We start from the raw sequence: 17,564 nt of genomic DNA, 5'->3' as shown, positions 1-17,564 counted from the left end.
TGGCCAATTGGCTTTCCTCCACGTGTGGTGCCAGAACGCCGCGAACAATCTCAGCCAATCAGTGGTGTTGACCTTCCAAGCCTCGCGCGTGTTGCTAAGCAACGTCGTTCTGCGTAATGCGGGATTGTCTATTGATTCATATCTTCTCCGTAGGCCCACTCAACATTCTTTGTCACCTACGTCATCTCATGTTTTTAAGTAGCCTACACAGGAATGGAAACGCTCATTCACGTTGTCAAAGGCAACGTCTTCATAATAATATCTAAGTAAACATTATGCACTGAACAGCGTATTATAATTATATCTTAATTTCGTTAACTACATTTCCAAATGACTGGGAGGTGTAACTTATGCATCCTCCAGCTAGCTTATATCACAGCCTTAACTTTAATCAATGTTATCCCCTAATAAATCGTAAAAACTGTTCCACTGCTGAAATCATATTTATATGTATATGGGATATATAGCCTATATCCCATCCCTTGGTCCTTTCTGTGTGGAGTTTGCAGGATTTCCCCGTGCTTGTGTGGGTTTCTGCCGGGTTCTCCGGTTTTCTCCTGCCATTAAAGACACGCATGCTAGGGTGCAATTCAGCATGCAACACATCACAGAATTTCTCCAAGAGGATTAATAAAGGGTTCTTCTTCTTCTTCTTCTTCTTCTATTTTCAAACTTAATGTTGCCAATTACATATATCACATATATCAGTGACAATCAAACAAGGAAATGATAACAATCGGTAGGACCTGAGTGAGAAACAAGTAAGGTAAGCATGGTAAGCTCTACACCCTTTAAATAGATTTTCTCTGTTTATAACCACAGGGCACAACATTGTAGGAAAAAAATCAAATAAAAAAGTTATCACAGTATTTTCAATATCTTTATTTCACAATTAACAGGCACATACAGGTGTTACCAGCTCACTCTGCGTGGTGTTATGGTCATTGAGCAGTCTGGAGACCGATGTACTGCATCCACCATTTATTGAGCCCATCTGCGTAGAGTAATCACAGAGCAAAAAGATTTGATCGCAGGGCTCTTTCCCAGCTTAGCATTATTGGCCAGCTAGCTTCAGCTTCAACAACATAAATCGTCGTCGTCACTCTCATTGCTTAAACTATTCGTAAAAAAATTACATTTTCACTACACAATCATACCTATAATACACATGACAATTTAGAGATATTTAAATCAAACATTATGGACATTCAAACATTCTAGCTTCTCATAAAAAGGATGTACATAGAGCTCCTGGCATTACTAACCTCTGCCCACAACAGCCAGACCCGGGAAAGAGACAGAGACCTAAGAGTTCACGACCCCGCCAATGTCCCAGCTCATAGCCCATCAGTAATCAGGATATTAAATGTGGCCAATCAATAATCAGGATATTAAAATAAAGTAAATAAATCAATAAAATGAAAAATTAAACAAGACAGGCGATCACAGAAACAGAAAAACAAATAAACAATAGCAAATTAGACATAAAAATCTAGTGAAACATACAAACAAAATGAATCCTGTTACACAGGCAAACAACCATGCATACCCCAGGAGGATACCTAATAATAATATTAATAACTCAAGATTTCTATAGCGCCTTTCAAAAAACCAAAGGTCAGGTAAGGGGTCGGGAGGGGCAGTGAGGGGCAGCAGCAAAAAAGGGGAAAATTAACCTAACTAAACTAAACTAACTAATGGGGAAAAGCCTTGGTGAAAAGGTGTGTGCGCCAAAGGTGTGTGTGCCATGGATGTCAGGAGGGAGAGAGTTCCAGAGGGTAGGGGCCGCCACACTGAAGGCTCTGTCACCAAAAGTCTGCAGCTTAGTATGGGTGTGGAGAACAGACCCAGGTCAGAGGACGGTAGGTTCCGGGATGGAGTGTACTGGTGGAGGAGGTCAGACAAGTATTGGGGGGCGAGGGCATGGAGGGATTTGTAGGTGAGGAGGAGGAGTTTGTAGGAGATACGGCTCTTGACTGGGAGCCAGTGGAGATGGATGAGGGTGGGGGATGATGTGCTGCCAGGGCTACCTAGGTTGCCTCCTCTTCAGCCTCCTCCTCACTCTCTTCCGAACTGCTAGGTTCACTTTCCTCTTCATCATCCAAGCCTCCAAGGAGAGATGCATGTGGCCCCAAAGCAGCCTGGTAGTGCTGTAGGACCAACCGCAAACTACCTTCCACTTCCGAAAGTCTTCGAATAAGAAGACATCGTAGTCCTTCACTTCCCTCTGCTGACATTCAAAACAAGACAATACACAAACCTATAGTAAGGATTCTGATAGTATGTAGCATCTAATCAAATGCCTGCTGATTTTGTGTTGCAAAATTTTTTTTGGTGGGATGGCAGTAACATGAATGGAAAACAAAGTTTTTTTTTTTTCAACATACCCTCACTTATAATCTTGGTCCTGAGAGCCAAGGCCAGGTTTCGCAACGAAGTGCAGTGTTGGGCCATCTCCAAAACCAGGATGCTCCTCTCCTCTTGCAGGCGTGTGGTCAGCATCTGCTGGTCATGCACTCGTCTCTTGGTGCTGATGTTCACTGATGATCCTGTAAGTTATGCATGATCAGGGCATAGTTCCGTAACTTATATTCTATATAATTATACCCTGGGTCTCAAAACACACACATTTGAGCATCTCAAAAGGCACGTACCACTGCTGTGCACCTCCCATGGCCATATGTGTGACACAGTGAGTCCAGCCAGCGACCTCTCGACCACTGCCACATTGATCTGCATCTCTGACACCAGCCTGTTGTATTCGGCAATCTGTTCGAAGAGACGCCGCTTGTCTTTCGCCAAATTTTTGAGCAGGCGGTGACGAAGCTTGTTGCTGTCTAACAAGACAAAAGTAGCACAAAAACAACTGACAATGTAGTGAATGGGTAAGTGATCATGTACATGTATTGTCCATTACATATGATACAAGTAAATACTTAAAATTTTACCATACCATTTTGACGGTAGAGGCTCTGTTTTCTGTGGTGAAGGCTCAGATGAAGCCCCTCAATGGACTGTTGTTGCAGGGATCGTTGATCACTGGCGGCATCCGTTGTCTCTACAGAATTGGGAAATAGTAAAGGAATACCAGATATAGATATTTAATCTAACAAAATCATTTAATCGCACACCTACTTCACAGTTTGTATATGTATTGCACTACTTTTTCAGCATTCAATAACAGCTACTTCTGAAAGTACAGATATAAATGCAAAAAAAGGACAAAAAGAGATGGGAGAGATATGATTTCCTGTCATCCTTACCCCCAGCCCATTCCTGAACATCCATAACCCACTGCAGTGCCATCTCCTCTGAGCAATGGACCTCTTCTCTGAGCTCTAGAAGTCTTGCTGTCTCCTCCACAGCTCTTTGACAAGTCTGAAAGACAGAAATATTTTCAGCATCAATTTCAAGTCAGGTACAGTCACCCAAATCTGCTTCACGCTTGTGGGTTTAACCAGATACACAAACACATAATGATACAACAAACATGAATACAGGACATACCTTCACATATCTTGTGGAGAGGGCCTTGTGGAGATTGTCTCCCTTGTGCCTGTTCCATTCCATTGCATGGACAGTCAGCATGTCCACACGGGCTGTTGGAAGTAGAGGATGTCATTATGGACTGCAAATTATAGAACAATGTGAGAAGATGACACACTTCAGGATAGATACAATGCCACTTTTTTAACAGAAAATTAGAAAACGAAGTGAGAGTGAGTACAGTAAGGTACAGTTGAAGAGAGTAGAGTTGAGATGAGTAGGGATTGGGTGCTGGAAAAGTGCTGAAAGTGACCAACCTGCTTTAGACATATATATTTTGTTGTTACAGCACAACGGGAGAGGTAGCTGCTCACCTGCTCAACCTCTTCACCAGCCGTTGTGCCCGCTCCCTCCTGATTCCTGCCACTCCATTTAAGCTGTTAAAGGAGACAATGAATGTAGTCAGGTAGCTGGATTGATCAAAAGTACCAGTGGCCCTGCCTTTGATCACGAAACACCCGCAGAACCCTGCCCCTGCCACTGACAATGGACTGAACACTGATATTAGCAGCAGTGCATGAAAATTGACATGGAATCTTGAGCTGAATCTCAATATTGTTTCTTTATAAAACAATACATAATAAATTGAAAAAATGAAAATATACCTCACACTTTGTGGCATGAGCCCTGGCATGCATGATGCTGAGGAATGGCCTCATCTGCAAGAGCCCCTGGAGTGGTGGAAGGGCAGCCACAACCTTTTGGAGGTATGGCCAGTACTTGCAGGTGACATCCATGGCAAAGAATTTGACATTTGCTGTGGCCTGCATTTCTCTCTGAAGATACAGAGGGTAGGCAAAAATTTCACCCCGGTACATATTTAGGCCTTTCAAGAGGTAGCCATGGCAACACACGGCTACCTCAACGCCCTCCTCATCGAGTTTACTGGCCCTCCTTGAGGTTTCCCTGGCTGCTGCCCACTGCGAAGCACCGCATGTTGCTTTGCCTTGCGTCTGTGAGAACAGTGCATTAACAGAAACATTTGAAACACAGGTACTACAGCATCATTAACATTCCTTTCACTTAATACCCATTGGTATCGGGAGTAGCTGAATAGCCCACTAGTATGTGGTGAGTACATACAGTAACAACATGATTAATGTATACTTGGCTGGTGTAAGACTTACGCTTTTCACTGCAGTCCTAATGGTGTCAACAAAAGCTGACACCTTACTGTCCTTGGCAAGAAACAGCCCTTCAAAAAATGCAGTGTTTTCGAAGCTAATGAAAAAAAAAACAACCATAACATCAGTAAACCATTCCCATTGTCCTAAAGACCAAATTCAACAAAAAGACCACAACCAAAAGACACACCCGCTGGATTGTTTAAAGTGGTAAAGCTTCCGGTTTCCATCAGCTGCTACAGCCACCATTTCTGGGGTACAGGCGGGGCAGGTGAACGGGGTCGCACAGCAGAGCTGGTCCTCCTCAAACGAGCAATAGCTAAACTCCAGGAAGCTCCGCTGAAGTGCATCCCCATTGATTTGCCCTGACTGAAGTGTACATAATTATGAGCATATGGGTATTGTCTATTTAACAATATAATAATAATTATGAAGACATTTGTTCTATTACACTTACTCTTCCAGCACGCCGAGTGCGATGTTCCAGCAACTTTGCAAAAGCTTGCCTGGAAAAGCCAGGTGAAATGACCTTCAGGTCTTGGAATGAGTGGAAGAGGTCAATAGTGTACAGGGTCTGGGAATGTGAAGAGGCTGGCCAGTAACCACTCTTGATTAGATCTTTAAGATCCGGGGTCCAGCGTTGCGGGCAGATATTGCACACATGAACAGGCATGTGCAAGTCGAACCGTCCAGGTGATATATTTAAACAATTTAGACAATGACATGTCATTATGCTAACAGATATGAAGTATAAAAGGACAACTCTTTACCGTTTATGGTGATAAGGATGACTTCTCTGCCTGGAGACATAGTGACGTCAGCAACTTCATATGAGCATAGCTGTGGTGCGCGCACTGTGGGTAAAATGGAAGCTGACAGAAAATAAAATAGAAACATGTTATTTGCATAACAGACAGAATAGAAACATGTATATTTTAATGTCATACACTCTCACAGAAATAACTACCAATCAAAAATTTGAGAACATAAAATAATGCCTTAATAGCGAGTGAGTAAAAACACATAGAATATGTACCTTGCTTGTGTGAGATGTAGTGTCCAGTTTCCCCTATAGTATAGCATGTGGATGGTGGGATGTCCTTGAGGAAGCCATCCACCACGCTGTCTCTGTTGTGGAGTGGCCATCTTTTATGGTGCAACACATCACAGGCCTCACACAACCACTCCTCGGGAAGGCAGTCTCTGCACCTATGCAAAGAAAAACAGATAATTATTTCATAAGCAAATAAGACGTGCCATATATTTTCAACTTTGCATTTGGTTGGAATAATTGGAGTAAGATTGAGCCATGTCCTTTTGTTAGGACATGTCCTTCCGTATTTATTCAGCCTATGATAACAGTGTGTAAACTAAACTATTTACAAAAACTGAAGAGAGCTGCAGACATCTGACACCAACCTTATAACAGCAGCCTGATGGCAGATAGAGCACAACTCCTGGCCAACAGCCTCAGTTGCCAGTAGATATTGCAGGTGGTCTGGCCGAGCTTCCTTCCACTGTTCTTGGGCTGTCAGCTGACGCAAGGACCAAGACGAGGAGCTTTGCAGAGGCACAGCAGGCACATCAGTATGGAATGACCCAGAAGTCATTGACAGCCTCTCCATGTTTCGGTCTATGAAGGAAATGCAAAAGCATGTTGAATATGTTAAAGGTGCAATAGAGAACTTGTAATCTCTACTTCCATTTGAGTGCTCAAAAGCCATAAAGGGTCGTTGAAAATCGAACAGTACCATGCCTGTATATGAATAATTACGTCTGATCAGTTGCAAATTACTAAACATCTAAACTAAGGATTACTTGGATCAACAGGGTGAATGACAAAAATTTTATCTGTAGATGCAGTATTACAGACCAAGTGAAACATGTCTATGGTGCAATGAATGAATGGTGGCAGGGTGCTTTACTGAGATATAACCCCAAATAGTATAGCGTCCTATACCATGGCCAATTGATACCCTGTGTGGCATCTTTAAGATTTCAGGATGATGCGATCTACGTGTACAATCTTACCAAATTCTTCTTGAGCAAACACTCTTGGCTGGGAATTCCCTGTAGTAGTCGTGGCCTGGGAGTCCTCCGTACCAGGGCATGTGACTGTAAAACAAGACATGCAAGAATAGAAAGAGATTAGGAGAACCCTAACATGTTTTGAAGGTTAAGGCAAAATAGCAACAATCTATTCACATGTTCATTACACTACAAATGACGACGCTCAACAACAGCTTGACAACACTGTTAGTCCCATCCTTGGCGTTGATTGGCTAATCATTAGAACCCGCAGGGTTTCCCACACATAGTAAATACTTTGCAGGCCGCCCAAGTATATTCATGGCTGCCAACGTATCGAGAAGTATCAAATCTAGCAATAGCAGAGTCTGATCATACCCCACCCCTGCTACCACCACAAGTATATTTCAATAATGAGGGAAACGCTGATCCTGTGATCACTTTGTAGTCAGAGAAGCAGTGACATGAATGATTAGTTACATAGTAAATCAATGAGACTTAATGAATTTCAAAATTTTTTAGGAGTTATCAGCAGTTGAGGCTCGACGCCGTCCTCCACATCTCCCTCTTGGCTTGCCTCGTCCTGCATGGTCCCTTTTTATCGGCTGAGTGACCTTTCTTTGCGCATTCTGTGTGTGACAATTCTTGTAAGACTGAAATTTAAAAATAATGATGAAGGTACTGTTTTGAAACTGAAAATGTAAATCCACACAAATTGCTATTAAAACACTAACCCTGGCTTCAGTTGGGACAGCATCGTGCTTCACATGGAGTGCTATGCCCCTCCCCTCCTGGTAGGCCTCGTCCAGTAAGTGCTCATCCACGTCTTCAGCATAATCAATTTCATGCCTCAGAGCAAGTGCAATGCGCCTCCCCTCCTGATAGGCCTGGTCCAACATGTCTCCAGTCAAGACAGCTTCATTGTTGAAAGCATGTCCAATGCGCATTCCATAAGTGTGGTCGCGGATGTGGTCCATGTTGGAAGCCATGGATGAAATAGACAAGAGCGTGAGAGATGGATGGCAAGAGTGTGAGAGACTGACAGACAGACAAGAGAGTGAGAGACTGACAGAAAACAAGAGAGTGAGAGACTGACAGATAGGCAGGAGTATGAAAGAGAAGGATGGATGGGTGGGCGGAAGGACAGACAGACCGAATGACAGACAGAGGTTGGCTCTTAAAAGAGCCTTTGGGTTTAATAATATTGAGTGATCCAAGGGTGGGGCAAAAACAATGACTGGAGCTGCAATGACAAGGAAAAGAGGGCTGAATACTATATTGCCACATACAGTAATACTCATCCAATGTTGTCTTTTTTTGGAGGTTAGAGAAACCCTCATCTTCTCCGACCGGTCGAGCTACAGTATACCGGTGATCCGAGTTGGCTAATGCAGCTATGAGCTAGCAACTCGTGGCGAAACATGGGCTCATGTCATGCTATTGCTATGTACAAGCTATAAGGACTGTTAGTCAACTAGGTTAGCAAGTCAGTTACACGAAATTGTTGTGTTAGCCAGAAAAAGTCATTTGTGAGGCTCTCCATTCTCCAAAAAATAGCAACCCCCTTCCCCACTTTGCAACGCATTAGCTCTGCGGACTATGCTAGCTAGCTAGCTGACATTATTAGCGATCTAATTCCACTCTCATTAACTATTTGGACCAAACGTTTAGGCCATACTTTCACAAACAAATGAGTAACATGGCAGAAACGTGTGTATTGTAGCCAAAACGCTCTCAAACAGAACTGCACATGCTACTATATGGGTAAGATAAAGCCTGACGGATATGTCTTCAACTTACCAGAGAAAAGGTCGACGTCGCAATGAGCGCAGCGCCGTTGTGCGCGTGGGACATTGAGATTGGCGCGCGAAGGTGTAGTTCCAATAACAACGTGTCCTTCCTTCGTTGTTCCCTTGGTCGCTCGATCCCTTCCTAAAGATACTGCTTATTATTATTGTTATTATTATTATTATTATTATTATTATTAAAGTGCACGTTTTGTGTTGCCGTTCTAGAATGCAGTAGATGCGCGCACACAAGTCTATACGGTACCTTTTAACTACTATGTAAAATGTGGGCTACCAGCAATTCAACCTGTGTTGCCACATACATGGCTGCTATGTTAAGTTCGCCGAGGCAAATTAAATAAATAAACAGTTTACGACATTAAGTAAGAATTCACATTATATCAATAATACACAGACCGCCCGCTCGTCCCCACTATTCGCGAAATAACGTCATTCACGTACTGACGGCTACCATTAACCACCGTTTCTCCATAACGTTACTCGGTTGGACCAAATAAACGTAAGTTTTGCTCTATTTTATTTTATTTCATCCAAATAAAACATGTGGTTGTTTCCACCGGAAAACTATAGCCGGACAACGTAAACCGGGAACCAGGAAGTCGACGCCCGTTACATTGATACGTTCTTTTCGTATATAGTCACGAAATGTATTTGATTAAATTCGTATGTATTCAACGAAAACGGGTGAGACGAAAACGGGTGAGACTCGGTTGGTTATTGCTGGGCTACGTTACCTCCTTTCTGTTCAGCTTACTCGTTATAGTGACGTCACCTACCCCGTTTTCTTCTTCTCTCTTTTCTTTTCTTTTTTGTGTTGCCATCATAGGTGGTGCCTTCATACGTATATTGATTGTTCACCTGGCCTACAGATGTTATTCGGTTCAATCTTTAATTTGTTTTTTTCCCCCTTGGGTATGATAAGCTCTTAATATGTCATTGCTGGGAGGCTTCTTTGCTTTAACAGAGCCAGGTTGTATTAGCGGAAGGACTGGGGAGTAGGGCTGTGTAGCCTGCAGTTTGCCTCAGAGACAGGAACCAGTATAGGCTCAGTGTTAGTTTCGTCCGTGTTTGGGATGAGGGACAGGGTTATGGGAAAGGGCACCCCTAGTTGTTTTTTTTACAATGTGTATTTTCTTTTGTTTTCCTTAGAGAGGTTATTCGTTCGTGAGGCTGTGCATTGTTACAACCCCTTATTTATCTTGTCACTGTCATCACTGCTACTCCACCGTTCCTGCCTGGCTAAATATGGAACATAGAACTAGTAAGGCTGGTGTGCGGTTTATCAGCTGGAATGTAAAAGGTTTAAACGGGCCTGTAAAAAGAGCTAGAATATTCAATCACCTTAAATATTTAAATTGTGAAATTGCATTTCTTCAAGAAACCCACCTGTTGGTTAAAGATCAAGTCAGACTAATAAAAGGTTGGCTGGGCCATGTGTTTCACTCGAATTTAAATTCCAGAACACGTGGAACAGCTATGTTGATACATAAAAAAATTCAGTTCAGTGCATCCACTGTTATTTCAGATGCACAGGGACGCCATGTTATTATGTCTGGGTTCCTTTTCCACAAACCTGTCATTTTGGTCAATGTTTATGCCCCAAATTGGGATGATAAATTGATAGAAAGAGTCACGTCATTAATACCAGATTCGAACTCGCAACAGTTGATCTTTGGTGATCTGAACTGTGCAATTGATCCAGTACTAGACCGTTCTAATCCTAAATCCACAACCCCTTCAAAAATGGCCAAATTACTGTCACTCTTTATGGATCAGATAGGAGGTGTCGACCCCTGGCGTTATTTATTTCCACAAAATCAATCCTTTTCCCCAGTTCATCAATCGTATAGTAGAATAGACTATTTCTTCATTGATAGAACGCTTCTCCCCTACGTCACTAAAACTTAATGACTATAATTGAATCAGATCATGCCCCTGTGTTACTAGATATCACATTTCCTCTTAACAATTTGGAACACTCTCCTTGGAAACTAGACAAAACTTTATTGGCTGATAAAGCCTTTTGTGTATTGATATCTAAAAAAATTGATGACTTTATCGAATTCTATAAAAAAGATCATATTTCCCCATCATTGCTTTGGGAAACATTGAAAGCTGTAATCAGGGGCGAGATTATGTCATATTCAGCTAGATTCAACAAGATGCAAAGGATTAAACAGGACCAGCTCATTAAATCTATAGATACAGTGGATGCTCTGTACTCTACTGCCCCTTCCCGAGCTCTTTAAAAGGAAGCGTGACCTCCAAACCCAATATAACTTATCAACTAGAAAGACAGAACGACTCTTACTAAAATCAAGTGGATTCGTCTATGAACATGGTGAGAAGGCTGGTCGTCTCTTAGCACACCAGCTTAAGTGCCAAGCAGTTGCTCGACAGATCCCACAAATTAGGAAACCAAATGGGGAGTTAACTATTAACCCAGAAGATTATTCTGGGTTTCGATTATTCAAAAAAAAACAAAACAAAAACAAGCAGCACTGTATCAGACAGCATAAAATCAAAACAAAGCAGGGTACAATAAAAAGTTAACAGATGAGAATAAAATCTGCACAAAACTCAGTGAAGCGTGGATCAGACTGAATATGCCAGTTTGAAAAGGTAGGTTTTGAGATGGGACTTGAAGGTAGAAAGAGAGTCAGTGTTGTGAATGTCTTGTGGGAGAGATCCATAGGCGGGGGGCAGAATGACCGAAGGCTCTAGACCCCGTGGTAGTCAAGCAGGCCAATGGTGTAGTGAGTTGGAGAGCAGAAGAGGATCTGAGAGTGTGGGAGGGCGTGTGGGTATGAAGGAGTTCAGAAAGATATGAAGGAGCGAGGTTATTAAGGGCCTGACAGGTGAGAAGCTGGAAGTCAATACGGTATTTAACAGGGAGCCAGTGGAGTTGCTGAAGAACAGGAGATATGATCTATGGAAGGAGTTCTGGTAATGATACAGGCAGTTGAATTCTGGACCAGTTGAAGTTTATGAAGACACTTGCGGGGAAGACTTAGACGTGGACTGATTTTATTTGCCATTGGCTTATACGTATGCATGTCTCATACATACAAGGGAACCAAACTACGTTTCACAAGGACCTCAGTGCCACATAAACATAAATAACACAATAAATATGAAAAACAAAAAGGGCATTAAAAACAAGAATTACTTTACAGACCTAAACATCACAAGCACACCTGACATGGACAGTGAGCAAGATGGTCAAAAAGTCATTTTATTGAAGGTCTAAGTGTTCAGGCTGTTGAGGAACCTCACAGCCTGAGGAATGAAACTGTTGCATAGTCTGGTAGAGGTAGCATGGATGCTCCAGTACCTTCTGCCAGAGGATAGGAGGGTGAAGTGGATGTGGGAAGGGTTGGTGGGGTCCCTCACAATGCTAACAGCCTCCCGAGTGCACCGCGTGTCAAAGATGGCCTTGGAGAGCAGTTCCTATGATCTTTCCAGCTGTCTCCACTATCTGCTGTAGGGATTTGGGGTCGGAGGCCTTGCAGTTCCCATGCCAGACACTGATACAGCTGGTCAGAATGCTCTCTATGCTGCCTCTGTAGAATGTGATGAAGATGGGTGGGGGGAGACTCATCTTCTTCAGACACCGCAGGAAGTGAAGACACTGCGGGGCCTTTTTGGAGAGCGCAGTGACATGTGAGGACCAGGAGATTCTGTGATGTGTACTCCCAGGAACTTAACACTGCTGACTCTCTCCACGTCCATGCCATTGATGGTCAGAGGGGTATGGTGGGCGCTGGTCTTTCTAAAGTCAATAATGACCTCTTAGTTTTTCCTATATTCAGGGAGAGGTTGTTGTTTTTGCACCTCACTGCCAGTTGATCCTGGATTCTGGTAATGATACAGGCAGCTGAAGTCTGGACCAGTTGAGGTTTATGAAGACACTTGAGGGGAAGACCAAAGACAGAAATGCAGTAGTTAATACGGGATGTAACCAAGGTGTGAATAAGTATGGCGGTGCTGCTAGGTGTAAGTGACGGGCGAAGACTATTAATATTGCGTAGGTGGAAGTATGCAGACTGAGTAACATTGTTGATGTGAGCTTCAAAAATAATGTGCTGTCCAAGATGACACCCAGACTCTTATCCTGAGGCGATGGAAGAAGTATAGAATTGTCAATAGTTAGGGGACAACTATCAGGTTTAGCCAAATTAGATTTAGTACCTACTAAGAGGACCTCGGTTTTATTACTATTAGGTTTGAGGAGGTGTATGAAAACCAGGAAATAATTTCTAGTAAGCAGTCAGAAAGGGAAGTGGTAGAAGAGTGAGGTAGGCTTGGTGGATAGATAAAGCTAGGTGTCGTCCACATAACAGTGAAATTGAATGCCAAATTTCCTGAAAATGTATATAATAATAAAATAAATAAATAAATAAATAATAATTCATCACATACCTATCCTTGCAGGTCAATGACTCCAAGGCATTGATGGTTTCCATTTTACACACAGCCTATGAGGATGCACAGGTCAGTGCATTCTTAGTGCCAGTGCCAAGCCTGGATAAATGAGGAGGGTAGTGTCAGGAAGCGCATCCAGCATAAAACTTTTGCCAAATCAAATATGTGGATCATAAATAAGATTTCCATACCGGATCGGTCGAGGCCCGGATTACTAATGACAATCACTGGTACTGTTGGCCAGCAGGTTTCCGGTGGAAACTACCTGTTGGGCAAAGGAGAAGGACGGGGAAGGCATATGCAGAGGCAGTGAGAGAGGAGGAAGGGTAGGAGTGTGGAGGTGAGAGTCATAAATTTGAATATTGGCACTATGACTGGTAAAGGGAGAGAACTGGCTGATGTGATGGAGAGAAGGAAGGTAGATATACAGTAATGTGTCTAAGAGACCAAGTGGAGTGGGAGTGGATCAGATGGGCATGCCTACCTTTGTCCATCCTCACTGTTTTCAATACTGCCCCTCTTCGTCTCATGTCTCGGGCTGGTTATGAAAGTGGGCTTCCTGTGATCAAATTTTATGTAAAGGTTACAAAAAAGTTACTTCAAGTTACCTTCTTCATATTCAACAGTGTCAACAAACAGATGACACAGCACAGCATCTACCTGTTGTCATTCTGTCCATTGGCATCCTCGTCTCTCTTCTTCGTCTTTATTGGGAGACTCTTTACTGGGAGAGACCCTTTACTGGGAGAGACCCTTTGGGGGGTGGACGGCTTTTCGGTGGGCAGAAGAGTCTCATTCACATTGGCGATGTTCTGGCCTGGCCTGGAATCGCAGCACCGGGCCAATCTCCCTGGTGCAGATGCAGACAGCCAGATTCGGGCCATGGTGGATGTGGGGTTGGTCTGAGAGAGAAAGTTTGTAGATTTGGACTTGGCCGAAGTGGTACAGGTCTCTGTCTGAGGTCCATTGGTTGATTTTTTCTTCCCAGCAGTCTCACTGACTCTGTCCAGGCTGTTTTCAACCTGGCCATGAGGCTGCCTCTGGCTGATCTGTTTCCTGGCCTGAACAAATCCCTGCTGGGCCGGGCTGTGGAAGATTAAAAAAATGATGTGAGTTTATTGGACAACATTGAGGCTTCATAGACTTGGGCCGAAGGACACTGCCAATACTCATAAATGCTTTATTAGTTAATCGAGAAAGACAATTATGTGGATGTCATCTAATGGGATGTCTATAAGGTGATCTTTTTTCCTCAGATCCCCTGCCTTTTAGTTTGATAGTTTATTCTGTCGTTAAAGAGTGGTATTTGTTAAAAACATGTGAAAACAAATGAAATATTAATCATAAAAAAGGATCAGTCAAGTTCACTTACCCAGCTGAGTATTATAGAGACACCAACACCTTGACACACACTTACCGAGGACTGTGGTGGAGGTTGTCCACACAGTGGGACTCGCTGAAAGAAGGATGCAGCAGGACCTGGTTTGGCGTAATATGTCTGCTGGCATCCAGCTGCAGCATCTCCTTTATCAAATCCACGAGCTGCCACTGCTTGATGGCCTCTGCCCTGTTTGCTTCTGCTTCCTGATAGGAACAGGGCATGATGTGGAGACAGGGCAAACAACAGAGGTCACAAATAAATTCAGTCACCTTCCTGAGTTATGACAATGGAATGTGTGGATTAAACACTGAGAATGTTTTTAGGATTTAAAGCTAAAATATTTCAATTCAATTAAATTCAATTCAACTTTATTTATATAGCTCTAGCAGTCAAAAGTTTGAGTACACCTGCAAAACCAGGTTTTTCATGACTATCTATGCTTCTAACTGTGTATGCTTTTCTATAAATGCTTAATATTTCATTATAGGGTATGTGTACTTATATTTGTGCATATAATCATAAGTTAATTGTATTCAATATTTTTTTTTATTTTAAATGAAAAAAAGATATTGAAATGATCACCTATAGCAAGGGGATTTCAGGTCTGAATCCCAGCTCAGTTTAAAATCTGAAATGTGTATAACATGGAATTACAACACTTGTAAAAGTGTCTTTGTTCGATGTTCTTTGAGTTAACTAGTATTTGGTGAATTATTTATATTTTCATTTAAAATTAAAAATTTTAATGCAATTCACTTGGTGATTATATCCACATGTATAAGTTCATATATCACATAATTAAATATTAAGTTAACCTGGTTTCAAGCAGGTGTACTCAAACTTTTGACTGGTACTGTATATCTTGCATTGGATCTTATACTGAAGTCTGTAGGCCACAAAGGGATGTAGAATATAGGCAGAACTAAAAGAGAATTTGAATATTAGGCTTTCTGGTTGCCTAATTTTGTGTTTGAAATGGTGTGTGTGTGTGTGTGTGTGTGTGTTTATATATATATATACACTGCTCAAAAAAATAAAGGGAACACATAAGCAATGCAATGTAGCTCCAAGTCAATCACACTTTTGAGATATCAACCTGTCCAGTTAGGAAGCAACACTGATTTGTGAATCAATTTCACCTGTTGGTAAATTGTCTAATTTCCACCTGGTGGAAATTAGACAATTTGCAAGACAACCCCTATAAAAGGAATGGATTTGCAGGTGGTGGCCACAGACCATTTGCCTGTCCTCATCTTTTCTGGCCGATCTTTGGTTAGTTTTTCATTTTGCTAGTGCCCTCACCACTAGAGGTGGCATGAGGCGGTATCTGCAACCTACAGAAGTTGCTCAGGTAGTGCAGCTCATCCAGGATGGCACATCAATGCGTGCTGTGGCAAGAAGATTTGATGCGTCTCCCAGCACAGTGTCCAGAGCATGGAGGAGGTACCAGGAGACAGGCCAGTACACCAGGAGACGTGGAGGGGGCCGCAGGAGGACAACAACCCCGCAGCAGGACCGCTATCTGGTCCTTTGTGCAAGGAGGAACAGGAGGAGCACTGCCGGAACCCTACAAAACGACCTTCAACAGGCCACTAATGTGCAGGTTTCTGCTCAAACAGTGAGAAACAGAATGCATGAGGATGGTATGAGGGCCCGACGTCCACAATTGGGGCCTGTGCTCACAGCCCAACACCGTGCAGCCCGATTGACTTTTGCCAGAGAACATCTTGGTTGGCAGATTCGCCATTGGCGCCCTGTGCTCTTCACAGATGAGAGCAGGTTCACACTGAACACATGTGACAGACGTGAGAGAGTCTGGAGACGCTGTGGAAAACGTTCTGCTGCCTGCAACATCCTCCAGCATGACCGGTTTGGCGGTGGGTCAGTGATGGTCTGGGGAGGCATATCCTTGGAGGGCCGCACAGACCTCTATGTGCTAGCCAGAGGTACCATGACTGCCATTAGGTACCGGGATGAGATCCTCAGACCCATTGTCCGACCATATGCTGGTGCAGTGGGCCCTGGGTTCCTGCTCATGCATGACAATGCTCGTCCTCATGTGGCCAGAGTGTGTCAGCAGTTCCTGTATGTCGAGGGCATTGATGCTATGGACTGGCCTGCACGTTCCCCAGACCCGAATCCAATCGAGCACCTCTGGGACATCATGTCTCGTACCATCCGCCAACGCGATGTCGCACCACAGACTGTCCAGGAGTTGACCGATGCCCTGATCCAGGTCTGGGAGGAGATCCCTCAGGAGACCATCCGTCGTCTCATCAGGAGCATGCCCAGACATTGTAGGGAGTGCATACAGAATTTCCATGGAAGTTGGATCAGCCTATGTTCTCATTTTCCACTTTGATTTTGAGTATGATTCTGAATCCAGACCTTAATGGGCTAATGATTTTGATTTCCATTGATCATTCTTAGGTTATTTTGCTCTAAACACATTCCTCTGTCTAATAAATAAAGATTTTCAGCTGAAATATTTCATTCATCGAGGTCTATATTGTGTTTTTAGGTGTTCCCTTTATTTTTTTGAGCAGTGTATATATACACACACACACGTGTGTGTGTGTGTGTATGTATGTGTGTGTGTGTTTATATATATACATACATGTATACACACACACACACACACACATATATATATATATATATATATACACACACTACCGTTCAAAAGTTTGGGATCACCCAAACAATTTTGTGTTTTCCATGAAAAGTCACACTTATTCACCACCATATGTTGTGAAATGAATAGAAAATAGAGTCAAGACATTGACAAGGTTAGAAATAATGATTTGTATTTGAAATAAGATTTTTTTTACATCAAACTTTGCTTTCGTCAAAGAATCCTCCATTTGCAGCAATTACAGCATTGCAGACCTTTGGCATTCTAGCTGTTAATTTGTTGAGGTAATCTGGAGAAATTGTACCCCACGCTTCCAGAAGCAGCTCCCACAAGTTGGATTGGTTGGATGGGCACTTCTTGCGTACCATACGGTCAAGCTGCTCCCACAACAGCTCAATGGGGTTCAGATCTGGTGACTGCGCTGGCCACTCCATTACCGATAGAATACCAGCTGCCTGCTTCTGCTCTAAATAGTTCTTGCACAATTTGGAGGTGTGTTTAGGGTCATTGTCCTGTTGTAGGATGAAATTGGCTCCAATCAAGCGCTGTCCACTGGGTATGGCATGGCGTTGCAAAATGGAGTGATAGCCTTCCTTATTCAGAATCCCTTTTACCCT

The 17,564-nt window shown here is 42.9% G+C and overlaps 2 protein-coding genes across 3 annotated transcripts; both read right to left on the bottom strand.

Annotated features, from left to right (window-relative positions):
• Positions 1 to 870: 870 nt before the first annotated feature.
• Positions 871 to 3,907, bottom strand: LOC130108061 (uncharacterized). 2 transcript variants are annotated; one of them, XM_056274901.1, is made up of 7 exons: positions 3,861 to 3,907; positions 3,508 to 3,599; positions 3,264 to 3,378; positions 2,954 to 3,058; positions 2,655 to 2,837; positions 2,388 to 2,549; positions 871 to 2,230 (listed from the first exon to the last, which is right to left on the bottom strand). In XM_056274901.1, the coding sequence occupies exons 2-7, from the start codon at positions 3,586 to 3,588 to the stop codon at positions 2,031 to 2,033; spliced, it is 846 nt and encodes a 281-aa protein (XP_056130876.1). In that variant the 5' UTR covers positions 3,589 to 3,599; positions 3,861 to 3,907; the 3' UTR covers positions 871 to 2,030. The 2 variants fall into 2 exon arrangements, with proteins under 2 accessions (XP_056130876.1, XP_056130877.1); XM_056274902.1 differs by having other exon boundaries at positions 871 to 2,227.
• LOC130130752 (uncharacterized) lies at positions 3,622 to 6,925 on the bottom strand. The gene is made up of 9 exons (XM_056300567.1): positions 6,702 to 6,925; positions 6,090 to 6,303; positions 5,707 to 5,879; positions 5,128 to 5,288; positions 4,861 to 5,039; positions 4,674 to 4,767; positions 4,159 to 4,499; positions 3,861 to 3,923; positions 3,622 to 3,628 (listed from the first exon to the last, which is right to left on the bottom strand). Exons 1-9 carry the CDS (start codon positions 6,799 to 6,801, stop codon positions 3,622 to 3,624), a joined length of 1,332 nt encoding a protein of 443 aa, XP_056156542.1. The 5' UTR covers positions 6,802 to 6,925.
• Between the last annotated feature and the right edge of the window lie 10,639 nt (positions 6,926 to 17,564).

This window comes from Lampris incognitus, chromosome 2 (assembly GCF_029633865.1).
Source record: "Lampris incognitus isolate fLamInc1 chromosome 2, fLamInc1.hap2, whole genome shotgun sequence".
In the NCBI taxonomy this organism is placed as follows: Eukaryota; Metazoa; Chordata; class Actinopteri; order Lampriformes; family Lampridae; genus Lampris; species Lampris incognitus.
This window is presented reverse-complemented; position numbering and strand designations above follow the sequence as displayed.